At 37.0% G+C, this 24,802-nt stretch overlaps 1 protein-coding gene across 6 annotated transcripts in view; it reads right to left on the reverse strand.

Annotated features, from left to right (window-relative positions):
- Positions 1-24,802, reverse strand: part of KCNH7 (potassium voltage-gated channel subfamily H member 7) — a 239,617-nt gene that overhangs the window by 59,302 nt on the left and 155,513 nt on the right. For 3 of the 6 annotated variants that reach the window (XM_063341902.1, XM_063341899.1, XM_063341905.1), the window contains 4 exons: positions 21,601-22,029; positions 17,468-17,488; positions 16,936-16,959; positions 13,523-13,737 (listed from right to left, as the gene is read on the reverse strand). In XM_063341902.1, coding sequence (XP_063197972.1) covers positions 13,523-13,737; positions 16,936-16,959; positions 17,468-17,488; positions 21,601-22,029 — 689 coding nt within the window. The remainder of the gene's footprint in view (positions 1-13,522; positions 13,738-16,935; positions 16,960-17,467; positions 17,489-21,600; positions 22,030-24,802) is intronic. The other 3 variants (XM_063341900.1, XM_063341901.1, XM_063341904.1) reach the window with 3 other exon arrangements.

Here is a 24,802-nt window from a genome sequence, read left to right on the forward strand (position 1 = left end):
GGTGGAAACAACACTGAGCAAATAATACACTGCCACAGGGTTTTTCATAGCTCTTTGCTGTCCCCTGGACTGAAGTTTTAACTTTTAAGTCTTCTGTAGCTTCCATGTTAATGGCACTCTGATAAAAAGTTGTGTTTGAGCTGGAAATGTATGGTCTTCCAGAAGACGCTTTAAAAAATTGATACAAATATATGAATTAAAGTGTGTAATTGTAAAAGGGAGTAGATATATAAGGATCAGCCTGAACAGCAAAAGAGCTTTTACTTGATGTTTCTCCTTCTGTGTATCATCAATTTGTATTTTAGTATTTTTAGATTAAAAATGATCTTTCTGGATATCTTTCTCCTCTGCTTTCCATATTTTCTATTTAGGGCTGTCATTATACTCATGAATGTGGTGTTTAGATAAGATATAATAATATTTTACATCATGTCATTTAAAACATATGATGAAACAGAGAACAAATTTAAGAACTGATCCCTGTGTGGCTGAAACCCACACCCACACAGTACACGTATCCCTCAGTGACATGACTTATTTGTATACAGTGATTGGGCTGATGCCTTGAAATTATAGCAGCTGTACTGAACAACTACTGGACTCTCACTAGTGCCTGCACTCACTATATATATGTAATGATAACTATGAACATTGAAATCTCCAGAAATATAGTAGTACATCAGAGAGCTCAACCAATATCACAATAGAAAGCAAAGAGGTAGGCCTTATTATCAAGTAATTTGACCTTCCATGTGAAGAGAATTACAAAACTATTCTTGGTCTTAAAGATTTACAAAGATTTCTCAAGAAATGTCATCCAATTAGGCTCCATTTGGTAAAGTAGCATCCTTCCTCAGTAATGATGAAAACTTTCAAATCCAACTTGGATTTGAGAGGACTGGGACTTCCCGGAAGTGCTGAGCGCATTACAGGACTGAGGCCATGAAGTGCCACATTTTCATAAGACTATCAAATAATTAGGTAAACCAATTCAGCTAAAGATATTCAAATACACCATAACCCAAAATCTTCAAATTGTCAAGAAAAATTATGTATGCCATGAGATTAAAGCAGTAGAACAGCCGCCTTCTCATGTTTGCGCATGTGTTCATGGTCATAAAATTGTGCAGGTTTCATGGAAAATACAGTTCTGTGGATGTTAGTGTAAAAAAAAATTGCTTCACCAAACTTGAATACGTGTAATAATGCGGAAAACTCACTATCTGTAACCTATCATTTATTTTCTCATAAAGATAGATAGTAAAAGAGAGAAAGTATTTTTATAGTTCATTTTTGATCCATTATTTTCCATGAAAAAATTAAGAAATGTCTTATAGATCTTAAACCTCCGGAGCCTCTTCCTGCCAGTCAGTATGTAATTACTTTTATATTACTGGGTAATGCATCCTCAGAGCAACACTTAGAGGCGTACTGATTTATTGAGTGTGTTTTACTGAACTTTAAATCTTAAATTAGTGATATGCAGATTATTGAAGAAGGAAATATTAACAACTGACTATTTTTAGCAAATGTTAATGCCAGAATATGTATTAAAAGTTGTGTAATCCTCTTCTTTAGAATTCACTCCGAGGTGTTATTTCAGAAGACAGAAAATGCTATCCTTCAAAATGCTTGGGAGTTTGTGAGTTATTCGTTGCTCTTCTGGCAACACTACACTGTTGACAAGCATTAATATGTCTGACAACAAAACAGCAAGGTCACATTATTATTAAGGGCTTAAATTATTGCAGTGGTTTTTAGTCACGTAAAAGATATTTTCTATCATTTGTTCATAGCATGACAACAAAACAAAGTAGATCTTGTTGATATTTTCTTGTCTTCTTCACAATATTTATGAAAAATATATTATCCATTTAGACTGGTTTGCTAGCTGCCAAACATTTTGATGCAGCTAAAGAAGAGCATAAAAGGTGTAAGAATATCTGAAGTGCATGGAGTGAAAATAAAGCAGCTACATCCATAGTCTGTTTCTATGATTATAGTACTTACTGATGTAACCGTCAGGAGTAAAGGAGAAAAGACCCTTATGCATACAGTCATATTTAAGTTTAACTTTTAGTTTCACGGTAATTTTTTTCCCCACAATCGGCAAAATAAGCAAACTTTAGTTTCTACAAAATTTGCATTTTGTAATTAGACCCCTTAGTGTGAAGGTGTGAACTGCAATTCAAACTTCTCTGGTAGCTGGTGAAATTTAGAAATGTCCATCTCCCCTGTGGCTCTCCAGTGTTTATGCCTAATGAGCATATGCCAACCTGGTTCACTTAAAGGAGGCATTTAGTCTTAACGTTCTGCCCAGGTTTCTCTCTTCACACCACTTGTAGGAAACTTTAGTGCATTACCCAACCTTTTACCAAATTTGGTCAGTAACATTCCAACCGAAAAGCCATTTGGCAAGGGGAGCTGGAACAGACTGCATATATGTGTGCACACAATGTGATGATACAAATCACATTTCACTAGCAAAACCAACATATAAAGCATGATCCAGATTTCTGGAGCTATTAATTCAATTCATATTCATTAGGCAAAGAAAAAGGGTGATGACCATGGAGAACTGAGCAGACAAACTTGCCTTTCTTCGGTCAGTAGCTGGATCTTACATTAGACATTTTTCTTTTTTTTTTTCCAAGGTAAAAACATATTTTGGTTTTGGGGAATTGTGGCAAGACATGATAGGACCTTCATGATGATTCCTCACTAGATACTCTGGTACTCTAACAAAAATGTTAAGATAGCACAGTATCAGTGAGGCAAAAATAACTCCTTGAGAAGCTCTGCCTCACCTGTGTTATGCTTAATGAAGCTCACGGTCAGGAGAGAACAGGACCTTTTATTTATGGATTTAACCAGGGAGATATGGGAATCTTTTTTGTACTATTGCTGATGACATGTATGATTGCAGGCATCAAAAGCTCAATTCAGTGAAAAAAATGCCTAGGATAGAAGCTTGACGGTAAGCTTTAATGTTAGTGTTCTTTGGTTTGTAGATATATTGACTAATTTATCACGCTGTGTAAACTGCAGAATGGGTAATTCACTATTCCAGTTTCCTTAGCTTACTTGGTACTATAGGCGTAAAGAAGAGAGAAAATAGACAGCTTAATATATCTGGAAATTATTATCCTATGCAAAATTCTTTTTCAAACTTTGTTTGAACACCTGGAAGGAGGGTGCAGTCTGTGAGCTACCCTAACAAAATTCATCAAAATAAATTAGATGGCCTCTAACAAGTTCTACAGGATGACCATGAGCCGAAGGCACTAACTTCTTGCTCACTTCCAAACTCAGCAACTAACATTATTAGAGACTAAGCTGCAGCAAAAGGTCTTCTCTCCTTCCATTATAGTCAGTTATAGTCTTCCATTGTTAACCCACCCACAAACCTAGTGAAACTAAACTTCTCTGAACAGAACAGATTGGTACAGATGTGAGACCACACCATACAGCAGTTCTTCTGTTTCAAGAGAGTAGGTTTCTCCATAATTAATAGAATTCATTTAGGAAGTGGAACATTTTCAAAGAAGATGGATACTTAGATTAGAAAAAAAATGCAGAGCTGTGAGATGAAGAACTTTTCTTCGTACTTAATAAACGTTCCTTATTGATTAGTAGTAGTATTCTGAATAGGCTGTCTGGAGCTGAACATACCTTCTTATGCCCGCTTCCAAGATATTAAATTAAAAGTAGTTACTGCAATTTTCATATTTAAAAAGATGCAACAACTTAATGTCAAATTGGCAAGTCTTTGAATAAAATACTTATGCTGGAAAATACACCTAAAATACCTGAAAGACAATTCCATCATGTGCTACAATGAAAGATTTATTAAACTGTCAAAGAAAAACAGACTTACCTAAGATAAATCTAATACAAGGCCACCCTGGTATCAGGAAGAAGACATTCTTTCAGTTCTCTATGTACTATGAATATCAACTAAATATTCATGCAATTTAGGTACTTTATTTCAGATAGATTTGAATTTAATAGTATATTTCTACACTCTAGATGGCCTGAACTAGCCACTTTTAGTAAATATTTTCTAGAGATTTTTCTTGTGCTATGTTTATTAATTTTATGCTCAGTATCACCTATACCACCCATACAGCTCAATAAATGCTTTGCAACTACATGTTACCACGCTGATTAGTTATTTCATAAACGTAATATTTGGGATTCAATGACTTTTTGATTTTTGTTGCATGCAGCTGGTTCCTGATTTTTTCCTTACTGTGATTTTATTGGTATTTCAATATAATTTAAGGAGTGTTCCTCCTTTTTTTGTTTGAAAAGCATTATCTCTGAACTATTCTGGGTACACACTTCCCTATTGATCCTGTTGCCAGTTACAAGCTGAAAGCATTATCCAAGTTCTAACACATGACAGATAACAGAAGATTGACCTTCTCCTTTTGCTTCTTAATTTTAAGGGCATTCAGAATTCATCATACAACATACTGTGCTGACTGAGCTTAATGGTCTTCTTTGTTTTTTCTTTACTATTTCTAAACCTATGAAAAAAATTCCAAACTCTAACAAACCCTAACCATAAAATATTTTCCTCAGCTGCCAATACCTCAAAACCAACCAATCCACATGCTTCTCTCCTACACCCTGCCCAAGCCAAAAAAATAGCCTTGCTGCTGTTTCTCCTTTATATGCTTAAGGTCACCTGGTTTCTAACCAGTAGCAGAAGATAACTGCTTTATAATTATCACCAGTTATATCATAACCTTACTAGCTTCAAATTGCAGGAACTTTCTCCTCTCGCATTTAGTTTATTCATCAATTTCTCTCATTAGTGATGTGTGTGAACATAACTATTTCACTGAAAAAATTAATCTTTCAAATTACCCACCAGTTCTCCGCTTCGTGTATTAGCTGAAAGGGAAACTCATTACTTGCAAGAAATGAATATTACATTGTTAGCTGAACATACCTGCATTATTTGTCTGATGAAAATGACTCTTAAAAGGGATGAATATGTAATTTCAGGTAAATGCTAAATATTGCCTGCCCAGGTTATGGCATTTTGTGGCTAGATCCAACAATGGTACTACAGTGCATACAAGCGAGGTGTATGGCACTAGAATGGAGTTCAGAATCCAGACCATTTGAGGGTAAGGGCACACAGACAGACAGGGAGTCCTGAGTCTGAGTCCCTGGTGCCCAGGGTTATTTCTGTGGATTTTTTAACAGATGGACATTTACGTAAGATAAGTAACAGGCAAAATACTCTGGGACTACAACCCAGGACTGCCTCTTTCTAAGTGAGTAACCTAAATGTTAGCTAAACCAGCAATGTTCCTTGTAAAATGACAGCTCTTTCTAGCCCATGAGATCCATGGCTTTCTGCCCTCCTCCCTCCTTCTTTCTGCACACCAGCTGCTATTGCAGTCTATCACTGGCTGATTTTTTTCTGGGAAAATATATGCTTATGCTGACCTAAACATAGAAACCGTTTCCTGAGTTAACATGGTAACCACCTGATTCTGATCTAACTTAAGCTGTTTTGAGTAGGAGGTTGGGCTAGGTGGCCTCTAGAGGTCTCTTCCACACTACATTTTTGTATGGTTCTAAGGTTACATGAAAGAGAAGCTGTGACTCCTTTCATGGCTGTTTTAAGGCGACTCTAACTGCATGTGTGAAAGGTATGATTTCGGGCTGTGCATGCCAACTGGATCAGAGGACTCTGCCAGTTCTGTTGATCTCAGTGGAGCTTGACAGGGGCTAAGCAGGGCCTTGACTACTTTCAGTTCAAGGTGGAACAGTCCTGGTGGGGTTCAAAACTCTTGGTTTCAACTGAGTAACCTAGAAATTTTAGAAACTTCCAAGGTCAGTCCACCATGAAATGGGAGCTTGGGGGTTTAGAGCTCTAGTCTAGAGAAATGAGGTTTGCCTAAGCCTGCCTACACCTTGGCTTTTGATCAGTTTTACTTGCTTTGTGGGGCATTAGTTCTTATACCCTCAACATATTCATCAAATTAATTCTTTTCAGAACAAACTGCATTACAGCCTGAAAGCCTGTGTCCGCCTATTTTCCCCCACTTATTAGCATCAAAAGAAGAACGTTGCCTTGGAAAGCAATCTAGTATTAAAAAAAATCATATGCTCCATTCCATGTTAGCATCACAGAACAGATCACCGACTACACTTAAGGCAGTAACAACAGAGAGATCACACAAAACATTGATTACTTGAAAGTGTAATTCATAGAAGATACTGGATACTTTTTCCCAACTCTGCAAAATCAGGCAATCCCTTTTTCAGAGGAGTAGATCTTGGGGGAAGGACATGGACTAATTAAGGATGCATTCAGGTTACATGTTTCAAAGCAGCTGGGCTTTCCGACTGCTCCATTTCTACCATATGTTGTGAAATCTTCTCAAAACACTGCAGCAGTTCAGACGCCTTAGCCTATTCAGCTGTCACAAAGAGAAGCGGCTCTACTGGAAGGAAGGAACATTTTATCTTTCACAATTGCTGTGAATCTGTAACTATATTGGCCATTTTATTAGTTGATGCAATAGCAAGTAATTTCAATTAAAATGATATGTTTTCTTCTGAAACTGATCAAAACAGCGGGGTTTCTTTTCTACTTCTGTGGACTTTGTGTAGCTACTTTTTCAAAAAGTACAAAAGAGCCTACTACCCAGCTTTGGTTATATCTTTGCACAGGTATAAAAGACTACCCTGAGACTGGGGTATTTTTACTGGTTTTGCAATAACCATGATGTTCTCTACTTTTCTTTTCACACACAGTGTGTCACACCTTCTAAATGATAATGAAATTACACATTTATACTATTTCTATGACTATATCTATAGTAATTATGAAGCCTAGTTATATAATGACAATAAAAGATGAAATTTTCTTGTATGAGGATACTAAGTGTGATTGTAAACAAAGGGAATAATTCCTGTATAAGCTCTGTCAATTGATCATTGAGAACTGGAATAGAAAATAATAAGAAAAAGATGATTCTTACTTCAGCAGAAACCAGTAATTTAAACTTTCCATACAGTAACTAAGGAATGCTGTTTCTGCTTACCCCCCAGTTTCATTATTACATGTATGCTGTGATGTGTAATTGGAAGACATATCAAAATTGTTTCCCCTTAATTCAGAATTTTCTGCTTTATGTCAGCTTGCGTTCCAGAATGAACAGCCTGTTGTTTGTGTGTGAATTATTGCATGATGTTGTAAACAGCACAGTATGTCAGCTGAATCAGACTGCTGAAAATATATAGATCAATAATTTGTTTTATTTTTAGGTCTTATATTGCCCTTCTTTGTCCTAGATGCTGCTAGTCTTCTTTTAGCCTGAAAACCTGAAGGTCAGTTTGAAGTCATGATCATATAATAGTTCTTTTTATATCAACAGCTGAGACTAGCCTTGGGGGATATTATTACTTATTTCTTAATCTTTTGGGGCTGACAGAATAGAGTCTGGCCAGATTACAAAAACATGCAGTGAAACTGCAAGGTCTATCACTTCATAGGTGACACCCCCCCCCTTCACTGAGAGCTCCACTTTCAGAAGAGCTGTGGGTGTTCAGCATGTCTGCAAATCAGATTACAATCTTACAATCAACTGTGTAGCCTGTCAAGGTATATATTTATCATTTGATCAGCCATATAACCAGTTTGGGTATATACATTTCCTACAGGTGGGTGGATAATGAAACTGTTTTGAAAAGCATTATTTGAAAAAAGTTTAAAGATCATAGAGTTTTACCTTTCTGTAAGTCAGTTATTGAGATGAATCATAAATAACAGATACATATTGGGTCTTCAACCACATGCTATATCTCAACAGACTGATGAAGTTCAAGGGAATCAATAATTTCTGAACATTGTTTTTCTTAAACAACACAATAAAGACACTAGTAATTTATAAATTTATTAACTGGGCCAGCTATTGTTTGTTGCCAGTGTTAATTTATGGTTACTCAGTAATTCTCACTTTTCTTTGAAAATAAGCATAGGTACTGACTATTCTAATCTTCATAGAACCATAGAATCATAGAATCACAGAATGGTCTGGGTTGGAAGGGACCTTAAAGATCATCTAGTTCCAACTCCCCTGCCATGGGCAGGGACATCTCCCACTAGACCAGGTTGCTCAATGCCTTATCCAGCCTGGCCTTGAACGCTTCCAGGGATGGGGCATCCACAACATTCCTGGGTAACCTGTTCGAGTGCCTCACCACCTTTACAGTAAAAAATGTCTTCCTAATATCCAATCTAAATCTTTAAGTTTGAAATCGTTACCCTGCGTCCTATCATTACACTCTCTGATAAAGAGTCCCTCCCCATCTTTCCTGTAAGCCCCCTTTAGGTACTGGAAGGCTGCTCGGAGTCTGTTCACAACAAGAGTTCACAGCTTTGGAGTCATACATCAGTGGGAACTGGATGTGGTAAAAGATTCAAAATAAATAGGTATTTAAACAAAAGATAAAATTGCTTACTGTTGTGCCTCTACACACTGTAATTTTAAGGCCAGAAGTCCCCTTTATGAATGCATCAAAAATGTTAAGGGACAGATGTCAAATTTTTGCCCCACTGCTTTCTTTAATAAAAGTCTACTTTTTGTGCCTCTGGGAAGACTTGTCTCTTTCTAACAATCAGTGTCAGGACCCCAACTGAACCTGTTGGTGCAAAAGAGGGCAGAAATTGGGCTGACCCCCTGAACAGACTGTCAAAAAAATGAATAATGAAAAAAAGTAAGTTGAGACTCTTCTAGAAGAGATTCTAGCTTAACAACTCTGAAAATTATGATGTGAAACATTAAAAAAAAAAAACAAAAATGTGTAGTAGAGTGAAATAGAAATGTAAATTTAATTTTAGTGACAAATATCTACATTGGGATATGACAATGCCAATTCTTCAATAAGGGCTATCTGGCAGCTACTATCAGGCTACTCCTTTAAGTAAAAGTCAATGTTATGCATAAACAGGCATCCAGAAGACATTAAGCTACTCTGCATTACACGAGGAGTTTTGATCAACGAAGACCCAGGTGAAGGGCCAAGAGATTGGACTATCTAGTTATTCAAGACCATCACATGTGCGGCACTTCACTGCAAGCTGTATCTTAAGGCAATTTTCATCTCTACATAAAGTCATGAGCACTCCTGTTAAGTAGTAAGACACTATTGAAAGGATCTTTGCAACAGAATTTATAACCTACGTCTTTGTGAAGATTCATTTATTTGTATTACTTAAAAGGTAAGATACTGAGGATTTTATTTATTAATTTATTAAATTGTGAAGTGAAATCTTGTTTTCTCCAGCTGCATTTCAAAGTTCATATTTTTCACTCCAAGTATCAACCGCTATCCCACAACATCTTCTGTTCCTTCTGAAATTATTTTCTAAACTTTATTCTCCCATCTGCTCCTAACTTATACCACTAAATTTACTGCTAAAGCATCTCACTCCTCTTCAGGTGCTTTCTGAAAGTGCATCACTTCCTCTAAACACAATGTCCATGACTCTTTATTTTATTCATTATTCTTTCTCCCTCCTGAGGTAGCTATGTGCCATTCCCTCCTTTTTCACTGTCTTTGCTGCCTGAATTACTTCTTCAGCTTGTGGATATGATAGAAGTCACACAGCTGTTGCCTCTGGAAAGAATAGCTTGTTCTTGTGTCCTGTGATGCTGATATTTGGTTTTGATACTATTGATGCATGAGAGAGAATCCACAGTGCAGTGATTGAACTGTGATGTTCACTGATACCTTACTGCGGTGCATACCAGAGTCCATATCTCTATTTTTAAGTTGCACAGTGAGAGGAGCCACAGTAGCAGAAATGTCAGGTTATAGCAGCAGGACCAAATTTCTCCGCAAAGGTGAGGAAAGAAAAAGGAGAGAGATACACAATAAGGAGTACAAAGAGAGAGATGGACGGGTGTTTGAATGGTGCAATATGTGACTGGAAGAGGCCCTCCATGTCACTAAGTCCTTCAGTCCCAGAAAAGCACATTGTGTTATCTGTCTCTTTACCACATTTCTCAGGCTCTGTCTGATGACATTTGTAATTCTTGCCCTAACTTCTTTTATTAGAAGACTATTTCAGAATGTCACCACTGATTAAGGGTGACCTTTTAACTTATCATGGCCATTTGATACTCATTTGCTCTTTTAATGGTATTGTTCCATAGATTAAATGTCATATTGCCCTCTGTACATTTTTGATGCTATTTCACAGATTTACATATCAGAGGACTGTGCCAGCACGAGCATATCCTAATTATCTCATCTGATGTTTCTGCCATATTCTATTCTCAACATTGTGCTCAAACTTTCCAAAACCACTTTTGCACTATTCTGCAGATACAAAAAGGATCTATGGGCCTATGAAAAGTTTTACAAAGGGATTTACAGGCAGTCATGCAGTGGAACCTTTGAAATGCTGATTCTTATAAAACATATGAAATCCCTGGGGATTAGAAACATAAACAGGACTAAAACTAGCCACTTTCAGCTTCTAATTGTCTATTTCTAATAAAATTCATTAATAACTAGCTAACTAGATCTTTGACCATCAAATTCGGTAGATCTACATTTATTTATACCTCCTAGGAATTTCTTCTTGTATCTAATCCTAGAGTTTAGGCTGCAGCAGCAACTAAAAACATTGGTAACTGCATATAGTAAGAGAAAAAGGAACAGCTGTGGGGAATTCTTTCCAATTATGATGAATGGTATATTATCAAAGTTTGCTACACAAATTGTACTCTGCACATTGGTTGAGATAGTTCTAGGAAAGGACATAAACCAATGTCAAATTAAATTGAAAGTCTTTTGTGAATGTGGAATAATTACTAAATTGGCCAAGAATACAAAAATACAGCATTGTTCACACATTAAGGAAAGTCATAAAATCAAGAGGCTTCTGAGGTAGAATACAGCCGCAGCTAGCACATGAAGAATGCAACATCTGTGATTCCCTGTACAAGGTTGTTTGCGAAACTACACGAGGGATGGAACGGAACGCGCTTGTTCCGTGGCCTTCCCTTGTGACGAATAGCAGATATGGGGACGAGACGGTACTACGGAACTGATAAGCGGCCTACACGCTACCCGAGCCAACATTTCGTCAAATGTTGATGAAATGCTGTCCTTTTGTGCGAACTTTGCTCACCACAATGTACCAAAACACACCTCCATCCCGGAGGCTATCCGCCCCCGAGGTGTGAACACTCCTCCTTGAATACATTAATCATAATAAAAGTACGTATGACTAAAGTCACTCAAACTCCACTTTGAAGATAAAAAAATAATATAAAAATAGCCCAAGAGAGAGGGGATGTCAGGGAAGACACCATCGCGAAGAATTCCACTGCTGATTTCCGGGATCAGTCGACGGGCTGAGCCTCTCTTCCCCCCCATAGGGATGCCTTTGGGTAAGACTTCGATTACACCGAGCACTTTCTCGGGGACTTAGAAATTTCTCTAGAGAATCTCTACCCTACATTTATAGCCAGGCTGTATCATTTATAATTTTGTCACGCGTTTGTATACTTAGCAATATCTTTATTTGCACGTGCTTTGCAGACAGTGTATTTATCACCGGCAATCCTAAAGAACCTGTATATCTGTTGTTTAAATAAACTGCACTGTTTAAGTAGCTAGTCGTTTCGCTTTCTCACTGAACGCGACCAAAACTTGAGAGAGGCCGTGCTAGTTCAGGAGCACGACTAGACTGAAGGTGCAGTCCACTATTAGTGTATCCAAATCGTAGTAGTTTAATACATATTAAACGCGATTGGACTGATAGTGCTGAATTGGGCATCACTCAGAATTTAAACCTAGCCGCACCTAGCCTCCCACCTCGGTGAAGAGTGTTAGAACGCAAGGGGGTTTATCTTCTGCCAAAACCGCTTGGCCCCTTTTCACGCAACAGTGAAGTGTAAAGATTTTATAGAGCATTTCATATTTAATTTTGAATTTAGTTAGTATCAATGTACCTGGAAGGTTTAGCTGATCTAAGCCATTTCTCTTGGACCTTTTCATAATATCTAAGCTGTTTGGAGAATAAACATAGTTGTGTTTTTTTTTTTAATTTTTCCCTGTAACAGTGTTATTAGTACATAGAAATTTGTCTCTCTGGCACTAGTTAGCCAGTCAGAATTTTGAAAAAATCAATCAATCAAGCTTGATTTATGCTTACATAACTTATAAAAATTAGTTTTTTTAATGTAACTTGGTTTTTTTCCATATTACCTGTGAAAATATTTCTATGTATGATTACTCTGAATAATTTAAAAAATATCAAAATGGATCCAGAAGAGATTAGATCTTTCACAACTGACCAGGAAAGAAAGTACAATAGTTGCAGATTCAAGTTAGCTATCAAAGACAAAATATATGAAAGATAAAAATCCAATTACTTTTTAGGCACTAACTGATCTCAAGATAGAGCTGATAGAACTTTTATCTTCTCTGGGAGGGTGTACAATACATTCCTTTTTATGTCCGTCAAAGGCAGGAGGAGCATGGACAATATCTGGCATAGTACCAATGTAGAGACGCTGCAGCCTGGTCTATGGAAGGCAGGTCAGCAGTAAGTCAAAAACTACTCTTGGCAAGACCTTCCTTACAAAATCTCTATCTGCATTCTAATACAAAGCACTTCCAAGCTCTTTCAGTCTGTCAGTCGATGGGCATTTAAAGGCTGACCCGCTGCTTACTAAGACTATAAAAGTTATTTGGGATACTGTCATGTCTTAGTTTTTTTTCAGTACGTTGCATATTGGTAGCATGTCCTTGCCAATCTCCATATGACATCATTACAACACAAATGTAATAATGATACTGAATGTAGCTGAAAATTTCTGTTGCCTTCAGGGGGCACTGTGTCTGTCTTAGAGTCAAGAAATATACTGTCTTGAATTGTTTTCAGTTTTGTTTCAATTGTATGCCTCATTCCCAAGTATGACAGAATATATCATGCATCCAGTCCAAAGGTATCTGCTTTTCATTTAAAGAGTTTAAACAGCCTTTTGACATACACATATGGAAAAGATACCCACAGGAAAGAACATTATGAAAAGCCAAAGAGCTGGAACAGAAATTACAAGACGTAGCTATGATACCTATACCAGTGTCACAATCACCTACCATTTTTATTGTGTTATGCCTAATCAGCAATTCATAAAGCTGAGAAAAAGAAAAAAGAATGAAACCAACATTTATGACTGACAGGAATCACTGAAATTAGTGGACTTATTTGGGGCACTTGATGCATAGTACAGCTTTTTTTCTTTGAAAAATAGAGAGCTGAGAAGTTTTGTTTGTTAGCAGTACCATCTAATGTTGTAAACTACCTCATGTGCAACTGAATTGGAGGTAAAACAAGTAATGGCTGAAACCCTTCAAATTGTCTTGAAGAGATCCAAATCATTCATGAAAAGAGTAACAGTCTATTGAATACACTGATAACTGGTTCCACAGCACTGCAAAGGAACTAAAATATTGGGTATTACCTTACCTGGGTAACCTTCTCTGTTACATTGTGCGTTCGGTCTTTCACCTTAGGTGCAATAATTGCTTTCTCCGAAGAAGGAGGAGATGAAGATTTTTTTTCACTTTTGATATCTGAAAAGTTCAGTGTGAGTTGAGGAATTTTGTTGATTGCACTGTATTTGTTGAGATTTGAATCCGATGTGGATCCCAACAGACTTGACTTGATATGATTAAAAGGCCCTGAAAAATCAGAACACATGTTTAGTATTTGGCAAATATAGACAAATAAGTTATCATTAATGTTTAAGTGGGATATGTTAAAAGGGTAGTTAAAAACCATTTTTCACTATGCTACTTGTTAATAGTAAAAATTATCTACATTTTTAAAAAAATCTAGATTTAAAAAAATGGGTTTTTTAAGTCAATGGATTGCAAAGTACATAATTCATCCATCCTTACTTGTTTTCATGTTACTGGTTATGCTGGTACGCTCCATTATAATTCTGTCTTAATATAAAGACTACATTTTCATTTGTTTATAAAAGCAGAAAAAGGACACACAATTATATAAGAATGTCTGGACTGAGCAAAGGCTCTATTGTCTCATCCGTGTGGTTGCTCGTGTTTACACGATAGTTAGTTCAAGAACACCATTTTTGTAAAATGGAAAATTGAGTAGATCCCTGCTCTGCCTCTGTTGACTCATCAAGTAACTCCATATTTAATCAATGGAAATATTAACCTAGCATTGTCCTAAAAGTCTTTAATTTTGAACTATCACAAACTCACAAAATGCATTTCTTCAACTGTCGTTACCAATAAAATATTGAAAACAATAGGGATACTCATATGTAGAATATTAATGGAGTATTTAATATACACTTAAACCATCTTATACTACTTCAGTGCATCATGATAGATAAAAAATACAGAGTTTGTATACTTCATGAGGTACATATCCATTATAATTATTCTTTTCAATATGGGCCAGAGTTCTTTATTCAACAAGAAGCAATGTAACTGATCAGTATACTTGTTTTGTACTGTGATCATATAGTTGGTCCAGAAGCCAAAAATATTCACAGCAAGGAAAAACTGCTTTTGAGAGTAATACTGGAAAAAAGAACTATAAAGATCTTTAGACAGAGAAAGCTAGATCCAGTTATGGATTTAAGAAAGAATCCAAGTCTTGCAGTCAGTAACAAGTAACAATGTAAAATGTGGCTAGAAGGATATTTCTGAGATTCACATGCGAATGATACTGCATCCTAATTACATTATGGGCAACAATGTGATTTTTCTTCTACTGTTTTTTGGGGTTTTTGTCTTCCTATGAGGGAAACAAGAATGGGTGCTACAATTCAGGAACAGCCAATGGGACAGGATTAGGCCTATGGGGTAAATTGTAGTCAGCAGCGGAGCAGCTGGATTGTATTTGCAATGTGTGAATGACTGAAATTCAAAGCAACCAGCTGCCTGGAGATAGCTGTAGGGAAATGCTTCAGGCAGTGCTGAATTCTATACTGGTTTTGGTAAAGTTCTTTAAGCGAGGGCTGGTCTTCCCTCCCTGGCTTAGAATGCGTGCTGAAGAACCAGATTTTTAATTTGCTTTCTTAGCTTAAAAGGATTTATACATGTTTCTGACTTCCTAAATTCATGCTAATTTTACGTTAATCTGGGCCAGAGACAGAAATCCTCTACTATTCCATTTCAAATTGTGCCACTGTGCAGAAAGGAATTCAAGATGACAAAGGAGGGCATGGTGCTGTAGGCTAGCAGTCCGAGTGCTCCCCCAGGAGAGATCAATCCAGTGGTTCTGCTCTAAAGACTTTCTGTATTTTGTCCAAAGATCATTTGATGTAAGATAAACAAAAATTTGTGAGTGCTCTAACCACTAAACTACAAAATCAGTCCTCCTTTTTCTCCTTAGACAAATGAACCTAGCATATTCTTTGTGGAACAGCTTCACTGGATAAAGGAAAAAAGCACCACCTTTCTCCCCCAAGGAATTCTGAAAAGCCTGGTATTGAGGACACTACCAAGGAATTGGAATATTGTGCTTGAATATCTCCTCATTCAGGATCTTTCACATCATGTACTTGAGTAGAGTATTAAAATGGTGTTCAAAACAAATCAGTGCTCATAATCTCCTCACAAATCAGTGAAGTGGCTAATCTGGCTGGCATGTATTACATGCGTATGGTGAGACCGCAGTTTTTCAGCTCTAATTCCCTATTTTGTTGTAGCAATTAATAGTTTTTGAACACTGAGTAGACTTAGACATGAGCAGGGTATCAAGTTGGGGCCATTTTTCAGGTAAACAAGATTCTTGGTACCTAAGGAACTCAAAGGTAAGAGGAAACTAAGGGAGCTTAGCCAAATCCATGATTAGATAGTAGATAAGATTTTTTTTTTTATAGTAACTGTATAAATGCTTAAATTACATTGAAGTTTTTCTTTCTGGGATTTAAATGTTTTATTGCTTCTATTGCAAAGGGAATTACTCTTTCTTTCGCTAAGACTGATGCCCTAGTGTGTGATATTAGACTTAACTTTGCACAAGAGAATAAATCCTTCCTTTTTTTATCCACATTCTTTTGCTTTAGAAAGTGGTGAAAGGTATATATGTACCTTATTGATAATGGTAATTAATTGAAAGACATCACTAGCTTAAGTACAGCCCAGGCTGGCAGCAATTGAGCTGATACTTGACAGCTAGTGGACCTTTGCTATACTCTCATAGCACAAAGCAGAAAAAGAGGGCCATAACAAATCACAATCACAATTGACACTAATTGGCACCCTGATTGACAGTTTCAGCAGAGCAGACAAGAACTGAGTAAGCAGGGAGAATGACATGCTTCTGCCTACCCTAGAAAGGAGATACTTTAAGTTTGATCTCCCCATTTTATGGTAGGATTCCATTGCCTCTGCTTACGCAATGCATTGAGAAATGTTTTCACTCTCCTGAGCTGTCAATCCATCATCTTTCACCAGCAGTAAACACATTTATAAAAGTTGTTTTATAGTACAGAGACTGCATTTTTTTCCCCCAAGATTTTGCCAACATATACATGAAGCAAATGCAATGATTTCGTACTCCACAAATTGCTTTACAGAATCTAGGTCATGCAGTGCATGCAGTTTAGAGAGGAGACTTTACCAGGTACACACACTTTTTGCATCATGCATGAAGTCACAAACCAGTTTTCAGACATAGCTACAAATACTGAAATTAAACTGAACACTGTTGTAATTGTTTTCTAGAAATGGAGGAATTCACTAAAGAATTATGTTCAAATTGCTTCTAAAAGATGTAGCTCAGTGCTGGTGAATAAAAACAATTTTTGTAATTGCACTAAATATTAATTAAACATGAAATCAGCAATGAAGTTCATGCATGCACATTTTAATACTACAGGAAGCTTGAAACCATACCCCCTGCCATCCAGGAACGTGAAACTATTTTTAAGGAGACAAAAGAGGAATAAGTGAAGATACTTCCACAAGGCTCCTCATTACCAATTATTTTATTTTTGAGATAGTTAACTGAAAACTAAGCACCTTATAACAATAGATAGGTAGCGGCCCTGCCTGAATATACATCCTTTCACAGGTAAAACTTCTGGTAGCTTCAATAGAAGTTTTGCCTGCTTAAGGACAACAGCACTGAGTTAAATAACTATGATATGTTCTATCTCCCTCCCTTCCTTTTTTGAATTAACAGATAATTAAGTCAAATGACCGTTTAATTATGCCTTCACTTTTTCCAGGGATTGGTAGTTAGTGCTTTGAGACAACAGTTAAGGGAAAAACTACATGAAAAATATAATTTAAATAATGCATTTGGCCCTAGAGAGGTCAGCATGAGAATGTTGCATTTGAACATTTCATACAGCAGGCAAAGTAACATGCCAAAAAGTGTGGCTGTTTGAAACACTGGAAAGTACAGTCTAGATGTATACTTTACCTTTGACATTGCGACCATTGTCTGGTTTTCAGCATAATAAAAGTGAAGAAAAAGAGAGAAAAAAAGACAACTAAAATCTACATCAGAAAAAGCAGAAAATATTGCTTCAAAATACGTATGTGGTTTGAAATGAAATACTTTTGCACCTCCTTGATTATATTATGTAGACTTTTAGTCAAGATGAAGTCACTTAGACAACTGAGAATCTGTGAAACTGTTTGGAGTAGCTCAGCAGATAGTAGGACTGGCTGTAGCTAACTTGCCTTAACAGTAACACGATAAAATTGTTTCCCCACAAGTCCAGTGCTGGGTTGGAGGTCAAAAGTGCTAACCCATGAAATGGTAATTAGTCACATGTGATTAAGCGAGGCTGAGGCACTACAGCTGTGGGCGGGGGTGCAGGCCGGCTGGCGGCATGGGGTTGGGCTGCACAGACCCCCAGGCCCCGCGCCTGCCCGGCACTCACAGGAGGAGAAGTTTTCACCATGGCAGCAACCTGAGCACTGCCGTTCTGAGTTGAGCAGTGCCTTTCTGAGTAAATAAATATGGGAGAAACGCTGAGGAGAAAGATATACCTTAAACCCTTCTTCAGCTCTTAGGTGCCTTTCCGCAAAGTAACAGTGGCAAAGCTCTCTGTCCTCACAGGCAAACCCAGCCCTGAATCCTCTCATGAGATCAGACCTCTTCAGGGAGAATGTTATTGTTGTTGTTGTTATTATTATTGTTGTCATTATTTAATATTATTTTAAAGAAGCTACACAGGTGGATAGGTAGATGCCACCCCTATTCCTGGGTGTACGACGTGGCCCACAGGCCCCCCTCCCTTTGTGTCGTGCCCCCTGCCTGGCTATGGCAGCCCCAGGGGGGGTGAGGGTGGGCGAGGGCCCCGGGGCTGGCAGAGAGTGAGGGGCCAGGCGCAGGATGCAGCCCTGCCGTTCACCGTGACCAGCTTACCGGCTTTCCAAGGTGCATTGGGCTCAAGCTGATGTTCACCTGCTGTTGTCCCCCGCTGACAGGCTGCCTCTGAGGGCTGAGGTGGCTGTGCCCCCGCTTCAGCCCCGCTCTGGAGAAAGGCTATGGCCTTCTCCTGTGAGGGACTCGGAGGTGACATTGGGCCTTGTCTCCTGCGTCATGTCTCGCCTGCTGCCTCTCTGGCTTTTCCTCAGCTTCCTGAGGACTGGGGAGCACGGGACATCGAGCTGGGCCCTCTGGACCACGGGTCTGTGAGAGTGTTTTGTTCCTCTCAGCCTGATGCCTTTATCTGCCAGGCATCTGTAGCAGTAATACAGATTTTGTCAGCTGAGTTAGGCTCAAAAGCCTGCTGTTTTTTAAAGACGACCACAGGGATGTTACTGAGGTCACTTTCTGAAAACAATGAAGTTCCTGAGGAGTCCCTGTGAACCTGTACCTGCCTGCAAAATCTGGATTGCTGGCATTTCAGGTGAGAAGGGCTTGGCTGGAGTTTGGGTGGTGGGTGGAAGACACAGCTCCTGCCCTGCTGCTTTTGCTATCAAATAGGCAAATTTAGAATGGAATTCAATTGAGTACACTCAAATGAATTTAAAATCCTAAATTGTCATTTTTACTGTAATACCTTTCAGCATATAATGGCCACAGTGATGATAATTTTTAAGTGATAGGCAACTAGCATAAATTAATTTAACACATGAAATAATTTATATTCTCAATTGCATTATCTTCCAAAGAAAATAAATTTCACCATGGGTGAATTACTGTGAATTCTCTTCTGTCAAAATTCTGTTATGCTAATTCAATTAATATTATTGGAATTGGAAGAGGTGGAAAAAAAACTAAATCTGAATCCTGAATTGCATTTTCAGACAGAGTAGTAGTTTTCAGTGAATTCAGGAAAATTCAGAATGATTAGGATCAATAAACAAAATAAAAATGGAATGGGAACTATATTAAACCTTATCCTTCTTGGGTAACAATTTAGCCCATTGGGACTGTACTTTACTTTTACTTGGAGCTTTACATTCTCCAGTACAGTATCTACAGCTTCTGCTCCGAATCTATGAGTCTGGAGAATACGATTTAGGCTGAATCCTGGTTGCCTAACTTGCATGGATAGTTTTGTAGCAACAATAGGGTTTTATGGCTCACTGTTGAGTAAGGCAGGCAGGACTTGCTGGCTAAGTTTAAACATCTTTTCAGCATAAGGTGCCAAATTCTAATATGCTTGGAAGCAGATGGCATCAAGGATGGTTACTAATTCTAATGCAATTCTGAGAGCCATCCTATGTTCTGCTGTACGTTTTTAGAATGCATATGTGTGACCTAAACTTAGGCTCAGATTCTCTACTATTTTGTAGCTTATGCAGAGCGAAATCTGAGTGGCAGTGTTTTACCTATTGACACTGTAAATGATCACATCATGTGAGAGGCCATAGGAATTCAAATGGATTATTGACTCCTTATAGTAAAATCTATTTTCCTTAGTATTTAACATTTGAAAAATATTATTCAGTGAAATGCAGCTAGAAATTTTTGCTCCTCCATGCAGCAAGTATTAAATTATGTGACAATTTGTGCATGAGCTTTGTACAACTCTAACCAAAGACACTTAATACTCAAATCGATTTTTACACATTTTCGTCGTATTGCTATATAAAGAATGACCAATTGGGAAGTGTTTTAATGAAAATAAATTCTGAAAATAGAAATTGACAAAACAGATATCTTTAAATGTGTTTTATTTGAAAGGTTAGGTTAAATATCTGAGGAAGTTGAAACCAAGATGAAGCTCATGCAATGATCCAAAAGACATGCCAAGGTTCAACCTTGGTGATTTTTGCCTACACATAGAAAAATGGTATGGTTTAGAATGGATTTAATTGAATTTTCAGGTTCATTTGAACTTAAAAAAATCAGAGTCCAAAAGAAACAGAAATGAGAAAAGACGTATTTACCCATCATAATTAATTCAGGAAGAGTAAGTTGAAGGAATAATTAGTTCTGTTATTCTAGGAGTTAATCTGGGTGGCAGAGGAGTATTCAGACTTATATTTTAGGAGATGTACAGAAGCAAAGAGCCCTTGATGTGGACCTTCCAAAAGGCAGAACTTAAAGGAATTTTACACTTGCAGTCAATGAACAGGAGAAAACCAGGCAATCACTGAAAAATTAAAATTAATTTTCTTGCTGATTTATGAATCTGTACATAGCCTTCCGTGACATATGTTTCTGAAATCTTAAAATATTCCCCATACATTCCTTGTCATCTGGCTTGAATAAAAAGTATGCAATTCAAGTCATTAGACCATCAGTAGCTGCAAAAGTATTGTAGATGTGCCACTTATCTGTGAAAGCCAGTTTCAAAGGTGCCTCTCAATTCACAAGGCTTTCAAACCTCTGTTTGCTAAGCTGTTACCCAAGTTTCTCAAACTCTCTGTCTCCAACAAGAAATCATGGACCACACTCCATGACTTCGTGTAATTAGGAGAGACAGCAGAAAAAGAAGACAGAGAAAACATCTTTGTGAGTTTTGCTGGTTGCAAGAATATACCAACGCAAAGAGAAAATCACACTTACATTAATTTTACACTAAGCATTTCACCATTTCATTAAGTATTTCACTAAGCATTGCACAAAGCATTTCAATGGAGTTGCTGAGGATATTTTCTCCAGTATGAGAGAAAAAGCATGTCTCAGTGTTGGATCAGTGAATATACAATGTATGCGTTACAGATTTAAGAAAAATGAACTGATCAATCTCTGAAGCAGGGTTTCATACAGTAAAAGACAATCCAATATATGTGAGTATGGGACAGAACTATGCATGCAATTTTAACTTAGTCACCTGATTTTTTCCCCTCCAAATACCAATATTAGCTTTAAGAATGTTGGGCCCAATTTTGCTATATCCCTATACAGAAGGCAGATGGTACTCTGACAACAACGCTATGATTTCATTGGTCTGCTTAGACATCAACAGCAGTATTAAGTGTAACTAAGCCTGGCATATTTAAGCCCTTAATATTTTTAGTGTGCCTTTGAATGTATAGAGCTGATTATATTTATTTTTGCTTACAAAGTGATGATAATTACTATGAAAAATTGCAATAATTCCTTTCTTAGTACATCAGAGAATACTGATTGACTTTCTACCATACCTTCGCTTGCGTGACGGTCCCTAAAAATGTTCTTGGGATGGACGGTAAAGCCTTCTATGTCATGTACTGAAGATGCTCTCCGTATACTACAAATACTTTCCTTTGATCTGGAATGAGTTAGTGGATTGCTTGTCTGTATCATGTCAGGGTAAAGTCTGTCCCATTGCTGTTTAGGTGATGAATGGTCAAGAGGTCCTGATATATTAACCAAAGGTGAACATTTACTGGGCTGAATCAGTGCTTTTGTATCATCCACTTCTGAAGGACTACAGCTTTCTTTTGTCGGTGATTTAAAGTGCTTCATCGCCACTGAGTCATCGCTGTGCTTAGATGAATCAACTATCACTGCATCAGGGTCATCCTGTGGTAAGGACTGCTTTCTGTATGTTAAAAGTCTCAGTCCAGGTAACCGGAACCCAAAAAGTCTGCCTGTATGTAAATACATACAAAAGAAGAAAATATTAGATATTAGTTTCTTGTCATGAAAATCCACTTTTTTCACACAGAGTGCATAATAACAGCTATAAAGAATTGACATATTCCTAATAAATTACAACACTTAGCAATGGAATGTGTGAATATGGAAATATTATATAGCTGTAAGTTTGTTATAGTCACGGTGTTAAAAGATTTCATACTTCAGTCAGACCTAAGTTATTGAGCGTAGAATAGGGATAGCAGCATTGATTCTACAGTCTGTTTTAAAAGAGATAAGGTTATCTGTTCTGATGGTTTTTAAATTAAAAATCTGTGCATCTATAAAAGACTGCTAGAACATGTCAAACTACTTTGCTTGGTAGCTTTTGTCCTAAATATGTATTTTTGGATTCTATTATTAGTGGAACTCCATGTGCTTACAAGTGTACTGCTGATTTATTGATTTATTGGCTACTAATTAAACAGGAAAATACCAGTGATAATCCTTCAGGAAAGAAAAATAAGTTGTGTATCAGTTTTGCCACAATCCTTTCCAATACTTACATTTTACAATTAAATGAAGCACTTATTTTGTATGAGTGTAAAATGAAAAGGAACACACAGGAAGAAAAAACAGCAACACAGTTCTCAAGCCTCAGTTGCACCTATACAATGCAATTATCTTTTGTACATTTGCATGGGTGTGGGCTTAGTTGGTCTTGGTATATTGAATGGCAGGGTAGGCTATTCTGAGTGTGTGGAAAACTAACAACTTTGTGTAATTATAAGAAATATCAGTAGCTGAGAGGAAGTGTAAAATATGGTGCAAATAAGGAAAATATAGGGGAATAACTGTAAAATCTACAGACTGTCCCTCTAAAAAAACCAAACCCAGATAGTAACTATTTTAAGGTATTGTATAATACAACTCACAGATGAAGGCACAGGGACTTCTGATGTACAGAAACCACAGTAAACAGCTTAGAAAAAGTAATGCTAAAAAAACGCCAAGAAAATACAATAATTGAAATAATTGAAATGATCAGATGTCATTGCATAAACGGTGTGACTTATTTAATAGCTTCTTGTCACTCATCACTTTGCTACACGAGTGTTTTCCACAGTGAATCAATAACGAAATGATTTCTCAGAGGACACGTCAAAATGTCTTGTTATTCCCTCTTACTGGGATAAGAAATTCTGTTTGGGATAAGATTTCATTTTTTTCAGTCAGTTTTAATCACCAGCATTTGTAGCTAGCTAACAGTCATTAATATTTAGCATTGAAATTTATCATCCCCTACTGAAATGTTAACACTACATTCTGTTATTTCTCCTGGTAAATTTACTCCAGTTTCTGGCTGTCTGCAGTTCAGAAAATTTCGAGTCAGAGATTGTGTTCAAACCATAAACTGAATGCTTGGTGTACCTTTCTTCCATGGATTTGTCTCAGTGCTTTTGAAACACAGTTGTACTTTGATCTGCTAAACTTCCTATAGGAAATGGTTCCATAATTTTAGCATACCTCTGTGAAAAAGTACTTCACTTTGCTTGCTATAAGCCTGTTGCCCTGGGGAGGGTGCTAGTTCTTATGAGATGAAAAATAGCTAATTGATCCCTTTTTATAGTCTCAATAATGTTTATAGCTTTTCTTACATCTGTTGCATTCCTATTTGTATCTCTTTTCCAAGCTGAAGAATTCTAGCGTAGCTGTATTGTGTACCTCTGATCATCCTCACTCTTCTCAGTTTCTTTTCATTTCTAATGTAATCATCTTTGACAGTGGCCTTAGCTACTCCCAGACTCAGGGATCAATACAGTAACATAACGGCTTTTTGTTTTGATCTTAGATCCTTTACTTATAATTCCTAATATTTGATTGCCTTTTTGAGTTATCTTCCTAGCCTGTGCTAATTTAAGACATTTTCACAACAGCTGAGAGATTTCTTTCTTGATTGGTAACAGATAATTCAGTCTCTATTATTATGTCTGTAAAAAATTTCGTTTGTTGTGTTATCACTTGGCCGCTCAGTATTACAGGATATGTCTGTAAATCTCATATCATGCTCTGAATAATTTTGTGCATTCACAAGCATTCTCACCATGCTGTTTGCACCTTCTTTATCCAAGTATTTGAAAATGTATTTAATAATAAAGAACCTGTGAGACTCTACTGATAACGTCTCAGTATCTAGAAATCTGGCCATTTATCTCCACGCTTTTCCCCTTACTTTAAAATATAAATTCATGTAACAATCTTCCTTTTTTTTCCTCAACAGTTTCTGAAAATCTTGTTGAATTCCAAATATTTATTATTGAATCTATTACTCTAATTCATATACTCACAAAACAGTACAGTAGACAGAAATCTCTATTACATGAAACCAGAGTCTTGCATATTTTAAACAGCAGATAGAGGTGCCAATTTTCAATCTGCACAGTGATATTCAGCAGAGTGCACCTTGGGAACAAGCATATTTCTTCTAAGTTACTAAGTATACTTGAACAAATTGCTTACAGTTGAAATTAATGAAGTACATTAAAAATTATTATTATCGATGCACACAGAATTGAGTTGCAAAGCAGTTTAAAATTCAATTTTCAAAGCTTATTGCATCAAAAGTGAAACAAATACTATAATTCTTTTTTCATCAATTACATTGACCTTCTTAAAAATACCATTCATAAGGTTTCTGGCATTAGACACTGTTAAAGGCTTTTTGCTGGCACTCTATTTTAGTCATATTCATGGTGGTGCAGATGGTCTTTTCTGCTTCACCAAGTT

Source organism: Chroicocephalus ridibundus, chromosome 7 (genome assembly GCF_963924245.1).
Source record: "Chroicocephalus ridibundus chromosome 7, bChrRid1.1, whole genome shotgun sequence".
Lineage (NCBI taxonomy): Eukaryota > Metazoa > Chordata > Aves > Charadriiformes > Laridae > Chroicocephalus > Chroicocephalus ridibundus.